Source organism: Actinia tenebrosa, unplaced genomic scaffold (genome assembly GCF_029948245.1).
Source record: "Actinia tenebrosa isolate PJP-AT-01 unplaced genomic scaffold, QUT_ActTen_1.0 PGA_scaffold4__44_contigs__length_22323623, whole genome shotgun sequence".
NCBI lineage: Eukaryota > Metazoa > Cnidaria > Anthozoa > Actiniaria > Actiniidae > Actinia > Actinia tenebrosa.
In genome coordinates, this window is record NW_028292581.1 from 14,426,016 (window position 1) to 14,440,376 (window position 14,361).

The 14,361-nt window shown below is 38.3% G+C and overlaps 3 protein-coding genes across 3 annotated transcripts; 2 read left to right on the forward strand and 1 right to left on the reverse strand.

Moving 5' to 3' along the window:
* Positions 1 to 206: 206 nt before the first annotated feature.
* LOC148907174 (uncharacterized) lies at positions 207 to 2,696 on the forward strand. The gene is made up of 2 exons (XM_089036937.1): positions 207 to 709; positions 1,033 to 2,696. The coding sequence occupies exons 1-2, from the start codon at positions 495 to 497 to the stop codon at positions 1,448 to 1,450; spliced, it is 633 nt and encodes a 210-aa protein (XP_088893063.1). The 5' UTR covers positions 207 to 494; the 3' UTR covers positions 1,451 to 2,696.
* LOC148907175 (uncharacterized) lies at positions 1,632 to 5,364 on the reverse strand. Its single transcript, XM_089036936.1, has 2 exons — positions 5,023 to 5,364; positions 1,632 to 4,612 (listed from the first exon to the last, which is right to left on the reverse strand). The coding sequence occupies exons 1-2, from the start codon at positions 5,350 to 5,352 to the stop codon at positions 3,305 to 3,307; spliced, it is 1,638 nt and encodes a 545-aa protein (XP_088893062.1). The 5' UTR covers positions 5,353 to 5,364; the 3' UTR covers positions 1,632 to 3,304.
* A 722-nt stretch (positions 5,365 to 6,086) lies between these two features.
* LOC148907176 (N-alpha-acetyltransferase 20-like) lies at positions 6,087 to 10,375 on the forward strand. Its single transcript, XM_089036938.1, has 6 exons — positions 6,087 to 6,192; positions 6,762 to 6,786; positions 8,472 to 8,562; positions 8,944 to 9,079; positions 9,508 to 9,644; positions 10,167 to 10,375. Exons 1-6 carry the CDS (start codon positions 6,140 to 6,142, stop codon positions 10,250 to 10,252), a joined length of 528 nt encoding a protein of 175 aa, XP_088893064.1. The 5' UTR covers positions 6,087 to 6,139; the 3' UTR covers positions 10,253 to 10,375.
* Positions 10,376 to 14,361: the final 3,986 nt, after the last annotated feature.

The window sequence follows — 14,361 nt, forward strand, 5'->3', positions numbered from 1 at the left end:
ATGCTAGAGTACAAACACCATAAGTGTACAAAATAAATACCACTAAATACTGCTAAATTATGCTAATCATATTGTTTTCTATTGTTTAATCAGCACTATTTACTGTAGTCAGTACTCTATTAAATAATGAGGTTAAAAGACTTATCATAGCATTGCTTTCCTAAGGACATTTTAAAAATCCCTTAAAGGACAACTGACCCTCCAAAATGACCCATTTTTAAGAGGAACTACATCATTTGAGAAGTCCAAAAATCCAGTTTTTAAAGGGGATAGAGCATCCATTTTTCTAAAACAATTTTTTGAAAACATCGCATATATCGCTCTGGTGGCCGCCATCTTGCGCTTTTATCGCGGGCTCAGAAAAATAGCGTAATGACGTCACAACGTCACAAGAGTTCAAGCTTCCAGTTGTTTGCCTGACTTCTTCCTCAGTTTCTTATACGTTTTACTCAATATTTTGCGAAAAAATACAACTTGGTCATCAAATTAAAGGCATGTCAGAATCTAATTCTTCTTCCGAAGGCTCGGACAGCTCGGGAGACGATTTCGCTCAAGAATTTTTCGGAATGGACGACGAATTTGGTTTACGGCCATATCAGTTTGAACCAGAAATAGAAATCTCCTCAGATGAAGAGTTCAGAGAAGGATCTGACAGTGACATTATTGAAGACGATGAACAAGAGAACAATCGACTTACAAATTCAGATTGGTAAGTCGTACTTCTGTCTTATCACAAAACTGAACTACATATCCATTTTATATAAAATCGTATCTTGCCACTCGTGTTCTTGCAATATGTTCTTTAGATATTGGTATGCATGAATCCAGTTTGCGACCAAAAGCAATACCAACTTTCACAATTTTAATTAAAAACATGTTTAAAAACATCGCTTGATAGTCAATAAGTTATATACTGCAGGATATAGATACAGGGATATAGTTGTGTCACAAGTTGTGTATGTATATTCTCACTTGGGACAATCGTTGATAATGTTCAAAGATACTAAGAATTGTTTTATTTCTGTTAAATAGGTGTACCTGTGGTAGCTGCCAAATTATGGATTCAATATCTGAATGCATTTGTTGCCAAGAAATCGAAAAAGTGGTTGCAACATGCCAGTCTGTTGTTGAAGATGGAGATGCTGATGAACCACCACCATGCATTACTCAACATCCTGGATTCTTACCTGTTTGTGCCAATAAGTATGTTCTTCGAACCGCATGGGCTCAGTACAAACAGCAGTACAGTAATGCGTATGAAGGCCCAGAGCACAAGCAGTACAGACACATTGCATATAGGCAACTAGCAAGATGGTGCTGGGGAGTCCTTGGAAAGGAAGTTCGGGTTGTTCTGCCCTCTTGTGCTGTCATGTGCATCAGAGCACACTTCCCTCCCCCTGGACTAGAGGAGGACTTTGAATTTGAAGGTTTTCACTATGCAGATGATTAGCTTGGCCTAAAGTTACATGGAGTTATTATATACATTTTATTTATTCCTTACTTCATTTCATATACACAGAGTGGATTTTTTTCTATCAGGATTTCTGAATTGATAAATTGAAAAGGAAAACATGGAAAGGCTGAGACCAAAATGTATAAGATTAGTCATGAATTTATTTTTAGATGAAGTACATATAGAAAGTTGTTTATATAAATGTTTTCTAGGTTTTGCATATTTTATTATTTAAAAACAACTACACCTAGACAAAATATCCAGCTGAATAGAGAACCTAGTGTACAAAGCACTAGTGGACAAAATCATGAGCTAACCAAGCAAATTTTGCAGTTATACTAGACATGGATAACCAATATTTCCTGGGCACCAATTTGTCTGAAAACAAGGCTAGTCAGTATTGTTTATAAAGAATTTGCCTTGAAGTAGCATGCTATAATGGATTCAAAAATTGTGCTAAATGAAAAAAATATTCTCTTGGTGATAGAATCCCACCCCATCTTAGAATCTCGGTACTGACTAGTCTCATTGTCAGACAAATTGGCACTAGGAAATCTTGGCATCCAGGCTTGTCAGCCATTTATGGCTCATATATTTTTTTTCCAGGCAAATAGGCCCTTTGCAGCTCAGTAATCATGTGCTGATTAATTCACTGAGAGCAAATGAATGAACATCTTGATTCCCATGAGTGAAAGCGAAAGTCACTATTCAGCTGGAATTTTTTCTATACTACATTCATACTGGGAGAGACCCCATATATAATGGAGCGTAGATAGTTAAAGAAAAGACCTCTTTTAAGATTTCATTTAAAAGTCAATCGTTTCCTAAGTGGTAATGATATTTTAATAAAATTTCCATCTGAACATCTAAAAACTGCAAACTTATCTACCACTTTAATCAGGTCCCCTTCACATTAATTACATATTTTGTTTATAGCAGTTTTACTTGGGTCTGTCATGTACCTTCCCATTTGTAGAAGCATTGTAATTATTACCAGTAATGAACACAACTGTTCAAAGATGAGGGGGATTGGGACGACAGGCTTACTTGACAGTTCTTTCAAAACAGCTATTCACTAGAGTACAATCACTAAAAGAGTGCCAATGATGCTTTGCATTATTTTCTACTAAATAGTGTTAATTAAAAATAGGAAATGGTTAGAATTAGCATCACTTAACACTACACATTTTAGTGTTTTTAGTCTCTACTACATTCCATTTAAATTAATTACCTAGAAAATCTTGACCGGTGTCGTTCAATCAATTCCTGTTTGTCTGGGGCAGGAACACTAGCAATGTTTCTTGGTAATTCAACCTCTTCAATTGGGTCAACCCCTGCAGCCTCCATGCCACCCTCACAAATTTCAAGTACTTTCAGTTGTAGCTCAGGGAGGAAAGCATAGCTTTTTCTTTGTAAGACTGGCTTAACAACCCAGCGCTTGTGCATCTTAGGGAAGCACTTGCGATAACGAGCTTCTCCACTCCTTGGGCCTTTTTGAACAATTGCTTGAATTCTAGCTGTATTGAAATTGTTGTCAATGGCAGCAAGTTGAGTACGAGCAACCATTCCCTTGTAAGAGAAGTGCTCTCTTTTTGAGCAATACTTCAGCATCATCGAATGATAAACTTCAAGCCCTCCTGTGTGACAAAAGTCGGTCAATCTTGCCAAGTCATTAAGTAACTTTGGTTGAAGGACAACCTCTTCTAGGGCCACATGAGCTGGTGACCCCGGCTTGATCCAGTGTGTGGTGCGCACTTGTCTGCGGGTTAGGGGAGGATGGGCACACTTTTTGAATACCTCTGCATCCTTCCAGGAATGCTTGTTCACGCAATGGTGAACAACAGATTTCCACTACTCTCTCAAAAGTTGTACATCCCCATTACATGTAGCAGCACACCACCAAAGATGGTTTGAAATGGATTGTATCCAGGGTGCCAGCTCTTGGTTTTTCTTCAATTTTGCTTTCTTGTTCAGCTTTTTTACAATTGACTTGGAAAGATGCCACATATCATACTGGTGTTTGATGTGGCTAAAATCTTTTGCCATAGTGCTGGTGATGGATGTGTGTCTGTCAGTTGTGATACATTTTATACTGACCGTGTCTTCTAAAGTGTTCAAACACCTTAGAAACCCCTCTTTCTCCATAGCATTGGAGCTGGTTACTTCAGAGACTTGAACAATGCTGAAGGTGGCAATTTTCCCTGTGCTTGTCTCCATCATAGTATATGTGCCATATTTAGCACTATGGCCAGGACTGTCACTTCGGCCATCACCATTGAGATTTACTATGTCCTTATTTGACAGCTCTTCAATTACAGCAGCCTCCTCTCTCTTCCAAGCATCATTAACAACAGGAAATAGGTAACGTTCCTGATGTCTGTAAAAGACCCTCTCACTCAGAAATTTTAGGCCAAGACAGGATGCAAAGTTTTGAAGTCTGGTAAAAGTATTACCAGTAAATAATATTGATGAGGAAATCAACAAGTTCCCAATAGCTAAGCGATTTAACATTGGCTGTGAGTACCATGTCAAAGCATGATGTTTCATACATATAGTTGTCACAATAAGTAGGCTGCCTTGACATACAAAGTTGACATCAGCGACAGGTGCTCCACAGCTTCTACAAAACTTGAATAACTGCTGCAAACAAGAGTTAAATACCAAATATTTAGGTTCTTTGATATGGTTTTCAAGAGTTTTATTGCAGTCTTTGTTTTCTGGCTCTAATTCACTGTCCGCTGTTGAAACTGTCTCTTGCGATGAAACAATGAAACCATGATCATCGTCACTTAGTGGGAGTCCCTCTTCCTCTGAAAACAAAGACTTTTCTGACTTTTGTGGAGACACTGTTGGCATTGACTTTACTGGTGAGGGGTGATAGCTAGTACTGTAGCTGTGGTCGTGGAAGCTCACACTGAGTATTTCATCTCTACTGATGTTTGGTGAAGGGGAGGGATTGTAAACTGTTGTTGTGTCGGCATCTTTATAGTATCCAGGCTCTGTCTGAGTTGATACAGTGGATGTTACAACATATCTACAACCAAGGCAACACTGAACACCAATCTCCTTACAAAGTGGTTCAGGAGAGAACTCTGGTGTTTCCATACTTGGTGGATCTTCACACGAGGGATTTATTGTGGCACATAGCTGCTCCACATTCTTTGAAAATACAAAAATAAACAATGTTTTCAACAATACTATAAACCATTCTTCGAGGCCTACTTTACCTTAAATAATACAAAATAAACATATTAACCAACAATGCTATAAATTATTCTTCCGTGGTCATTTATCCAAGCAAATTTGGAATATTACGGCAACATTGTTATGGTTTACGAATAGATATCAAATGTAAACTAAACACGTGCAAATAACCATTTTGAAAATTTCAAGTATCGATCAAATATTACTAGCTATACTTATGATTTTAAGCAACATTTCATCTATGAAAGCATAAATAGCTAATGATTGATGACTCGCTTCGGTATGCATTAATAAGTCTTTTTCATGAGTGATTATTTCGAAAAACAATGTAAACTATGTTATGTATAAATGACATGTTATCTCACCTCTTCGTTTTGTTTGCGTTTGAGCCGGTTCTCTGATGTAGCTCTTCTTTTAGCTGGCTTGCAAAAATTGAATACTGACGGAACAGCATCGCTCTTTAATCTCCTCTTCCTTTTTATCCCGGTTAACTGCTCCATCAGATCCACTTCAAAGCATGAATCCTCGAAGTGATCGCTGCAAACGTAGCAGTTCTTCAAAGGCGGCAGGTTCTCTCTCTTTATCCGCGCTATCCATGCCTTCTGAAGAGCTATTTTGTTAGGAATTTTGTGGTAGCTAACAGACTCAGTTTTGGAAGAATGGTTGGTGCATTCTGGCACACAACAATGGACCATCTGGATTAAGAAACTTACTCTAACTTAGACTATTAAAAGATCGACTAGCACTCGAAATATACAAACTCAACAAGTTTGGAATGCAAGCTTCACGTTGTGACGTCACGGCATTAATGCGGTAATTTATTGCGGGCTCAAATATGGCGCTCTTCTATTGCTATTTTTCGCGAATTGATTATTTCTTTTCGGCGACATAGAAGCTGTATCAGAGTTCAAAGTTGACTTTATGTGATCTATGTACGTTGTAGTTTTATATGAAAAACGGCAATTTTTGGGGTCAGTTGTCCTTTAAGAATTCTGATCTCAGATGGCTGGTAACATCTACATTAACTTTAGAAGTGGGTGTTATGCACAGGGCCCGGTTGTATAAAGGGTGGATAGCGCTATCCGACGGATACAATAAATCCTTATCCAATGGATAAAGTAATGGTGTTGTCCAATGAATTAATCCACAGGATAATATTTACCCGTTGGATCAGTGCTATCCACCCTCTGTACAACCAGACCCAGAGTTCTAGGAATAAGAATTTATTCACTTGAAATAGTAATTTTGCATGATTTAGCAAGTCAATCAAGTTTAGTTTTGTAACTAAGAATATTTGACTCTTTCGATGTTAACCCGAATCATTCATATTAAATCTACCGTTCATCTTGTCCCGTTTAAAGCTGTTTTCTATCTTGGGTTCCCTGTGTTTTGTCTTAAATACTGCTGTCCATCAATATAAAGGGCTCAAGAATCACTAAAGAAGAAGAAAAGCCATCGAAGTTCTGAAAGAAAAATAGGGAAATGTCTACCATACGAGCCTTTAGATGTGAAGACATGTTCCATTTTAACAACGTGTAGGTATTTAAGCAGTAATTCTTTGATTCTATCAACAAAATGCAAACTTTATTAAAGCAGACATGTGCAGAACATACTCACTCTTACACGTACTTTGTAGATCTTGAAGCATGGCGATATTTTTACTGTTCTGGAATGAATTATTTAGTCATCGGTGATTATATTTGATGAGTAAATACAGAAATGAAAGATGAACAGCAATCTCTTTTCAGCTACATCCCAGAGAATTTGAATTTTGAAGTTTATTTATAGAACAAGAATGTTGTGTTCTCTATACGTGATTGGCTTATTGCTGCTTCATGCTTCTGAGACACTCTATAATTTAGTAGTTACAAGTGCACTTTGAAATTTGATCTTTCGGCGCTGTCAATCAAAAATATTCAGTCAATGCCTTTTATGTTCTTGACTGCCGACAGTGACAAATAAATTTTACCAAAAGCTGTTGAAATTTTTGAGTTCACAGAATATTGAAAGCTGCAGTAAGCTTAGACACTGGTAACCCAATATGGTCTTTTGTTTTAGTTTTCTTATTTTTGAGTTTTTTATATCTTGCTTTTTGTTTTTGCAGAAATCTTGACCCACTAACAGAAAATGTATCCTTACTGTAATGATATGATATGAGACAGTATGCATTGAAAGCTACAATAATAATAATGATAATGATAATGATGCTGACTATGATGATGATAATAATGATAATAATAATAATAATGATGCTGACTATGATGATGATAATGATAATGATAATAATAATAATGATAATGATAATGATGCTGACTATGATGATGATAATAATGATAATAATAATGATAATGATGCTGACTATGATGATGATAATGATAATAATAATAATGATAATAATAATGATGCTGACTATGATGATGATAATAATGATAATAATAATAATGATGATGCTGACTATGATGATGATAATGATAATGATAATAATAATAATGATAATAATAATGATGCTGACTATGATGATGATAATAATGATAATAATGATAATGATGATGCTGACTATGATGATGATAATGATAATGATAATAATGATAATGATAATAATAATAATAATAATGATGCTGACTATGATGATGATAATGATAATGATAATAATAATGATAATGATAATAATAATGATGATGACTATGATGACGATAATAATGATAGTAATAATAATGATAATAATAATAATAATAATTTTATTTAAATAAACCTCAATAGTCTATGCATGTCTTAATAGAAATAGAAATACACTCGCTCCAAAGCTACTAAAGTTCCAATGCTTAATATTTTAAGATAATAATAATAATAACGATCATGATGATCATTTTATTAATAATGATGATGACTATGATGATGATAATAATGATAATAATAATAATGATGATGAACATGATGATAATAATAATGATAATAATAGTAATGATGATGACTATGATGATGATAATAATGATAATAATAATAATGATGATGAACATGATGATGATAATAATGATAATAATAATAATGATGATGACTATGATGATGATAATAATGATAATAATAATAATGATGATGAACATGATGATGATAATAACGATGATGGGATTTAACTAACAGTGATTCCACACAGCGGCTCTTTTTCCACTAAACTCCGTGCTAATAGACAATGTGTTGCCAATGTGCACACTCACATAACTCTAAACATGATGGGAAACTGAGTATGTTTACACTTTTTTGGTTCCTTTAAGAATTTAGAAGCTTCCATTAGCCTGCCTTTACAAATAAAAATAATAGAGATATAGAAAACAAAAAGTAATGGGAAAAGGTAAGCCTGATTAGTGTCAAATGGACGGTCAAAGGTAACTCCCCCCCCCCCCCCCTAGAATTCATCTGACCATATTTGCCTTGACATTTTTTACGGAAATAAAAGTATTTTAACAGACGAAAATAACTGGGTTTTTTTTCTGATAGTTCCTTTGATTTCCCTGACCCATGTTTGCAGTACTCAATTTTCCATAGTGCTTTGTGCTTTGATGCATATTGCCTATTGGAATTTAGAAGTTGATTTTTGCAAAGAGTGGAGAACCCAACTAGCAACTCTACTCACATACATCACCCCTGTCTGGGAATCAAATTCAAGTCCCATTGTTGACATTGAGCAATTCTTTGATTGACATTTATTGAAATGCTAGTCAGTGAATGAGACATCAAATTTCATGGGTTGCACATTAGTGACAATTGTATTAATAGAAATAATACTTCTTGATAAGTAAATGACCTTGACTTATTCAAGTATGGCTTAGCATTCTACCTTCAGTACATGGCGCACTGGCCAGAATACTTCCAAGTTATTGAATCACCATCTGGAAAAATCATGGGATACAGTAAGTGTACGAGACTCTTGTCTAGAATCATGATATGATGGATGATCATTCTTGACCCAAAGCCTTCTCAGCTTTCTAACAAAAAATCAAAGCTACTGGTAATTTGATTGGTTTAAATTTTTTTACATTATCATCTTGTTTGCTGATTTTAAAGTCAACGGTAGAAATTGGAATACTTTACCGTACACATCAGGGGGTCTCACTAAATTGTGCATTTTTTCAGAATGTCAATCACAGATAAATAAACTGTTCCATAAACAATGTATAAATAAGCTTGATTGTTTTTCTTTTGAAGAAAAATAACGGTTTGAATTCATACCAGAAGTCAGAATAAGTGGAGCATGCGTATATCTGATTCCTTAACTATATTCTCTTATACAGTCATGGGTAAAGCAGAAGGCGACAGCTCTAAAGACCAATGGCATGGTCATGTGACTGCACTCAGTGTTGAACCAGAATCAAGAAGACTAGGGATAGCAGCAAAATTGATGTCAAGCCTGGAAAACATATCTGAAAAGTAAGTCTGAAATGAGATGGAAGTGGCATGATTAATAGGTTTTAATTGGGAGAATGTCCCATTCATATTATCTTCCCATTTGCATCTAGTTGGTGGGAAGAAGAGGACACAGATATCTTCCAGTTCTTTCTGTTCTTGCTTGCTTGCCTTCTTCCTTCCTTCCTTCCTCCCTCCCTCCCTCCCTCCCTCCCTCCCTTCCTTATTTTCTTGCTGTTCTGTTCATCCCTCTGTCTATATTTTCTCTTCTTTCTCTCTTTCACTTAATTTATTTCCATTCATTAATAACGAACCTCAGTTCTCTGAGATATTGAACATGATGCATTGTGGTCTAGCTTGGGTACAAACATCATTATTTTGTTCATCAATGTCACAAAGCATCGTCTTTGTAAAAGGGCTATACACTTAATTAACTATACATATTATTTCAGGAAAGAAGCCTTCTTTGTGGATCTTTTTGTTCGAGTGTCTAACCATGTAGCAGTAGATATGTACAAAAAGTTAGGTTACATTGTATACCGTACCGTACTGGACTACTACTCAGGGGACCCAGATGAGAATGCTTATGGTAAGATTAATTCACTTGTGTTGTGAACAACAGGGCACAGTTGTACGAAGGGTGGATAGCTCTATCTGATGGATAAATCCTGCCATCCAATAAATTTATCTAACCAAAAACCAACAAAAATAGAAGACCCAAAAAATAAAAAGCAAGAAAAAATAGGAATAATGGGTGAGTGATTCTTAAAAATGCTACAATATGCAGATGACAAGTGGTCTTCATTTAATCAAAAAACATTTACACGCAGTTTTAAAGCGAAAGGAGATAGATGAGCGGACCTTAAGCTTTTATGTGCTCCCCCCTGGTTACGGCCCTGCGACCAACGTAGTTTCATTTTAATATTGGGATGTAAAGCACAAGCTTTGAGTTAGAAATGTGATTTTTCGCATATTTGAGCCATAAAACATAACAGCTCAAAAATTCCTTTTAGTCTCATATCGCCTGTTTCAGATCTCTGACCGACAGCGTCTTTTTAAATAGGTAACGGTGTATATGTATTTATTAAGACTTGGCTTTTGTGTTCCACAGATATGAGGAAAGCTCTTTCAAGAGACAGAGACAAAAAGTCAGTGATACCGCTAAAGGACCCTGTTAGACCAGAAGACATTGAATGATAACCATCATAATAGACATTGTGATAAATATTTTGTTTATGAATAAAAAAATAAATATTAATAAACCTTGACAAAAAGTTTTTCTGATATATTTTACTAGTCATTAAAGAATTCATTGTTGTAGATGGAAGTAATTTTTTTTGCTGATTATAAGTTTTTCCCAGCCATTCTCTTTTCTTTTCCTTTCCTTTCCTTTTCGTTTCGTTTCGCAACGCGCTTGGGCCATAAGGCAGTGAGGGAAAAACTCGGTACACAAGGGCGGATCCAGGGTTTTTTTGAAGGGGGGTCTCATGGGTAAATTTTGTGGGCAAAGGAATCCCAGTCGCATTTTTACCACAGGAAGCCCATTTGACCTCAGGAATGACAGGGGGGTCGCGACCCCCCCCGACCCTCCCCCTGGATCCGCCCTTGGTACATAACTTACGGTATGGCCCTCGCTTGATTCGCTTGCGCACTTAGGACCACCTTTCTTCATCCAAATTTACCCGATAAAAAAACTAGTTAGTTTTATTATTCGTAAATTTAGGACCATACTTCCAGACATCGAATGCTGAACCGTCGTATGGCAGCGCGAAGCATTTACGGCTAGGCCGGAGATTTCGACCCCGACACCGCTATCCCTGGATTTACAGACTGATCAGGAAGCTCGGCCGAAGCCTAAGGGAGAGGTTAGTCGGCCCCTAGACCGTAGATGATTAACCCCTTGCTATGACCAGCAGACCCAAAATTCAGACTTATGTTGCTGATGACTTAGCCTTCATGACCATGTCTTTCCATGTGGGATGCCTTTTAAAAGCCTAGACGCGACCTGTATTTACACGCAGACTCAGTTGAGGTCAGTGACAATCAAAATTGAGGCTTTATATGACTGGGATCTTGTCGATGAAGCTCAGGATAGGTATAATTTTTTCTCCCGACTTCAAAACAGAGGTGTGTATATCCAAGCAACGGCGGATCGGTGGGTCTTACCGACCGAATAAGCCTTTTCATAGTTTAACAATCGATTCCACTGCGCATGCGATTTTATCCCGAATTTCTCACCTTCTTTTGTTTAATTAAGAACAAAAGAAGGTTTAGACAAAAGAAGGTAGAAATTTGGGATAAAATCGCATGCGCAGTGGAATCGATTCTTAAACTGTGAAAAGGCTTATTGATTATGATTTTGACTTGATTTTCGAGCGTGGTTTATTACGATCCATTGACGGCATAACTTCAATTCATATAGGATTTGATTATGATTTTGATTCAGGGCCGTAACTGGGGGGAGCACAGGGTGCACGTGCAACCCCCCCATAAAAGCTTAAAGTCCGCTCATCCATCTCCTTTTTTTTTCTTTTGGTTCTGCTTTCTTAAAAGAAACGATCAATGGTCCGATTTTATTCGATGTGCACCCTCCCTGTAAAAGTTCTGGTTACGGCCCTGTGACTTGATTTTCGAGCGTAGTTTATTACGATCCATTGACTTTTGATAACGGCAATTCATATAGGATTTGATTAAGATTTTGACTTGATTTTCGAGCGTGGTTTATTACGATCCATTGACTTTTGATAACGGCAATTCATAGAGGATTTGATTATGATTTTGACTTGTGATTACGAATCGTACGAACGGATAATTGGATTGAAAGTCTTGTTGGTGGTGACTGACGTTTCGACGACTTGATCGAGCAGAAGTCATCTTCAGAGTCCATTGAGAAAACGAGAGACAGTGTATGGTATTTATTCCTCTCATGGTCGTAACCACGGGGAGCACAGGGTGCACGTGCACCCCCATAAATTAAAGCTTAAGGTCCGCTCATTAATATTATCTCCTTTTGCTTTAAAATTGCATGTAAATCAGTGTCTCTTGATTAAATTAAGACCACATTGCAGCTGCATACTGTAGGATATTTAAGAACCACCCACATTTTGGTTCTGCTTTTTTGGTTACCTTTTTTTTTTGGTTCTGCAAATCTGTGCCTGTGCACCTCCCCAGCAAGATCCCTGGTTACGCCACTACCTCTGGTTCGGTTCATAATGTAAACGGTAATTAGTCGGTATTGTTATGTAAAGATGCGTGGGTGTTATCACAAGTCACAGTCTTTTGTTTGAGGTAGTAAATGAGTCTTTTGTAAGTTGCCGGTAATTGTTGACTTCTGTTAATCGGTTTTTATTCTAAGTTTGCATACAAGCTTTCAAGTGTAAGGCGCAGGGGCGTAGCGAGGACCTAGGAGCTGGGGGGGGGGGGGGGGGGGGGGGGGAGGGGTACTGATCCAAAATAAGAAAAAAATTCAAATTACCACGTGCAGATTCCAGGCTCTGACCGGGTTCGCAGTGCACAGGTAGCCCGTCCGGATAACTTCATATAAATTCGCACTTTTGTAGGTTGTAATAATTTATTTTCCTCTTTCGTTTCGGTTTAATATGTTTTATTTGTTGTTATTCTTTTTTCAAAATTTTTTTTTTAAAATTTTGGGGGGCACGTGCCCCCCCCTGCCCCCCCCCCCTCGCTACGCTACTGGTAAGGCGTTGATGGTAGTTGGTGCTATACGTAATACATGCATGCAGCAGAGTACCAGTCAATGTCGTGTCCAGTATTCTTGTGATGTTCAGCGATGTGACCGTGTCCGCGCCGTGTTTGTGTCCGCGCCATGTTTGTGTCCGCGCCGTGTTTGTGTTCGTGCTGTGTTTTGGGTAATTGATTAGATGGAGAGTAAATTCTCGCTCAATGTGATTGGACTGGAAGAGCCGTGACCTTGGCATGACCATGACCGTGTTAAAAGATTGTGATACGAGAAGCACAACCTTTAAGTTAGAAATGTAATTTTTGGTATTTTATGGTAGTGGTAGTGGTTGGGTGGTAGTGGTAGTGGTAGTGATGGTGGTAGTGGTTGGGTGTCAGTGGTAGTCATGGTGGTAGTGGTTGGGTGTCAGTGGTAGTGATGGTGGTAGTGGTTGGGTGGTCAGTGGTAGTGATGGTGGTAGTGGTTGGGTGATAGTGGTTGGGTGGGCAATGGTAGTGATGGTGGTAGTGGTTGGGTGGTAGTGGTTGGGTGATAGTGGTTGGGTGGTAGTGGTTGGGTGGTAGTGGTTGGGTGGTAGTGGTTGGGTGGTAGTGGTTGGGTGGTAGTGGTTGGGTGGTCAGAGGTGGTATGGGTGGGTAGTGTAGTGATGGTGGTAGTGGTTGGGGTGGTAGTGGTTGGGTGGTAGTGGTTGGGTGGTCGTGGTTGGGTGGAGTGGTTGGTGGTAGTGGTTGGGTGGTAGTGGTTGGGTGGTAGTGGTTGGGTGGTAGTTGGGTTTGGGTGGTAGTGGTGGGTGGTCAGTGGTAGTGATGGTGGTAGTGATGGTGGTAGTGGTTGGGTGGTAGTGGTTGGGTGGCAGTGGTTGGGTGGTAGGTGGTGGGTGGTAGTGGTTGGGTGGTCAGTGGTAGTGATGGTGGTAGTGATGGTGGTAGTGGTTGGGTGGTAGTGGTTGGGTGGCAGTGGTTGGGTGGTAGTGGTTGGGTGGTCAATGGTAGTGATGGTGGTAGTGGTTGGGTGGCAGTGGTTGGGTGGTAGTGGTTGGGTGGTCAATGGTAGTGATGGTGGTTGGGTGGTCAGTGGTAGTGATGGTGGTAGTGGTTGGGTGGTAGTGGTTGGGTGGTACTGTTTGGGTGGTAGTCTCATATCGACTTTTTCAGAATAACAGGTATTGTAAGTTGGTCAATCTTTGGACCCTCTCCCCCTTATCCCCTCCCCCCCCCTTTCCCTCCGCTCGGTCCATGTCCGTCCATGGATAACTTATAACTTACCGTCGGCTCGCTTAATTCGCATGCGCACTTAGGACTACCTTTCTTCAAAATTTATTTTCATAAACGTTTACCCGATAAGAAAACTGCAGTCACACCTGTCTATAACAGTCACCCTTGGGAAATGGCAAATGACCGTTATAGACAGGTGACCGTTACATAAAGGTTTTCCTTCAATACTAATGACAGTTGATGAATAACGTTTTTATTGGGTGATATCAGTTCTATTAACAAAAACAAATAAAAGAACACAACATTGTGACAAAATTTCCCAAGGGATGCTCGTGGAATACATTTACAGTGTGATTTGTAAAAGTAGACAAAAGTACAATTGAATAAAGTTT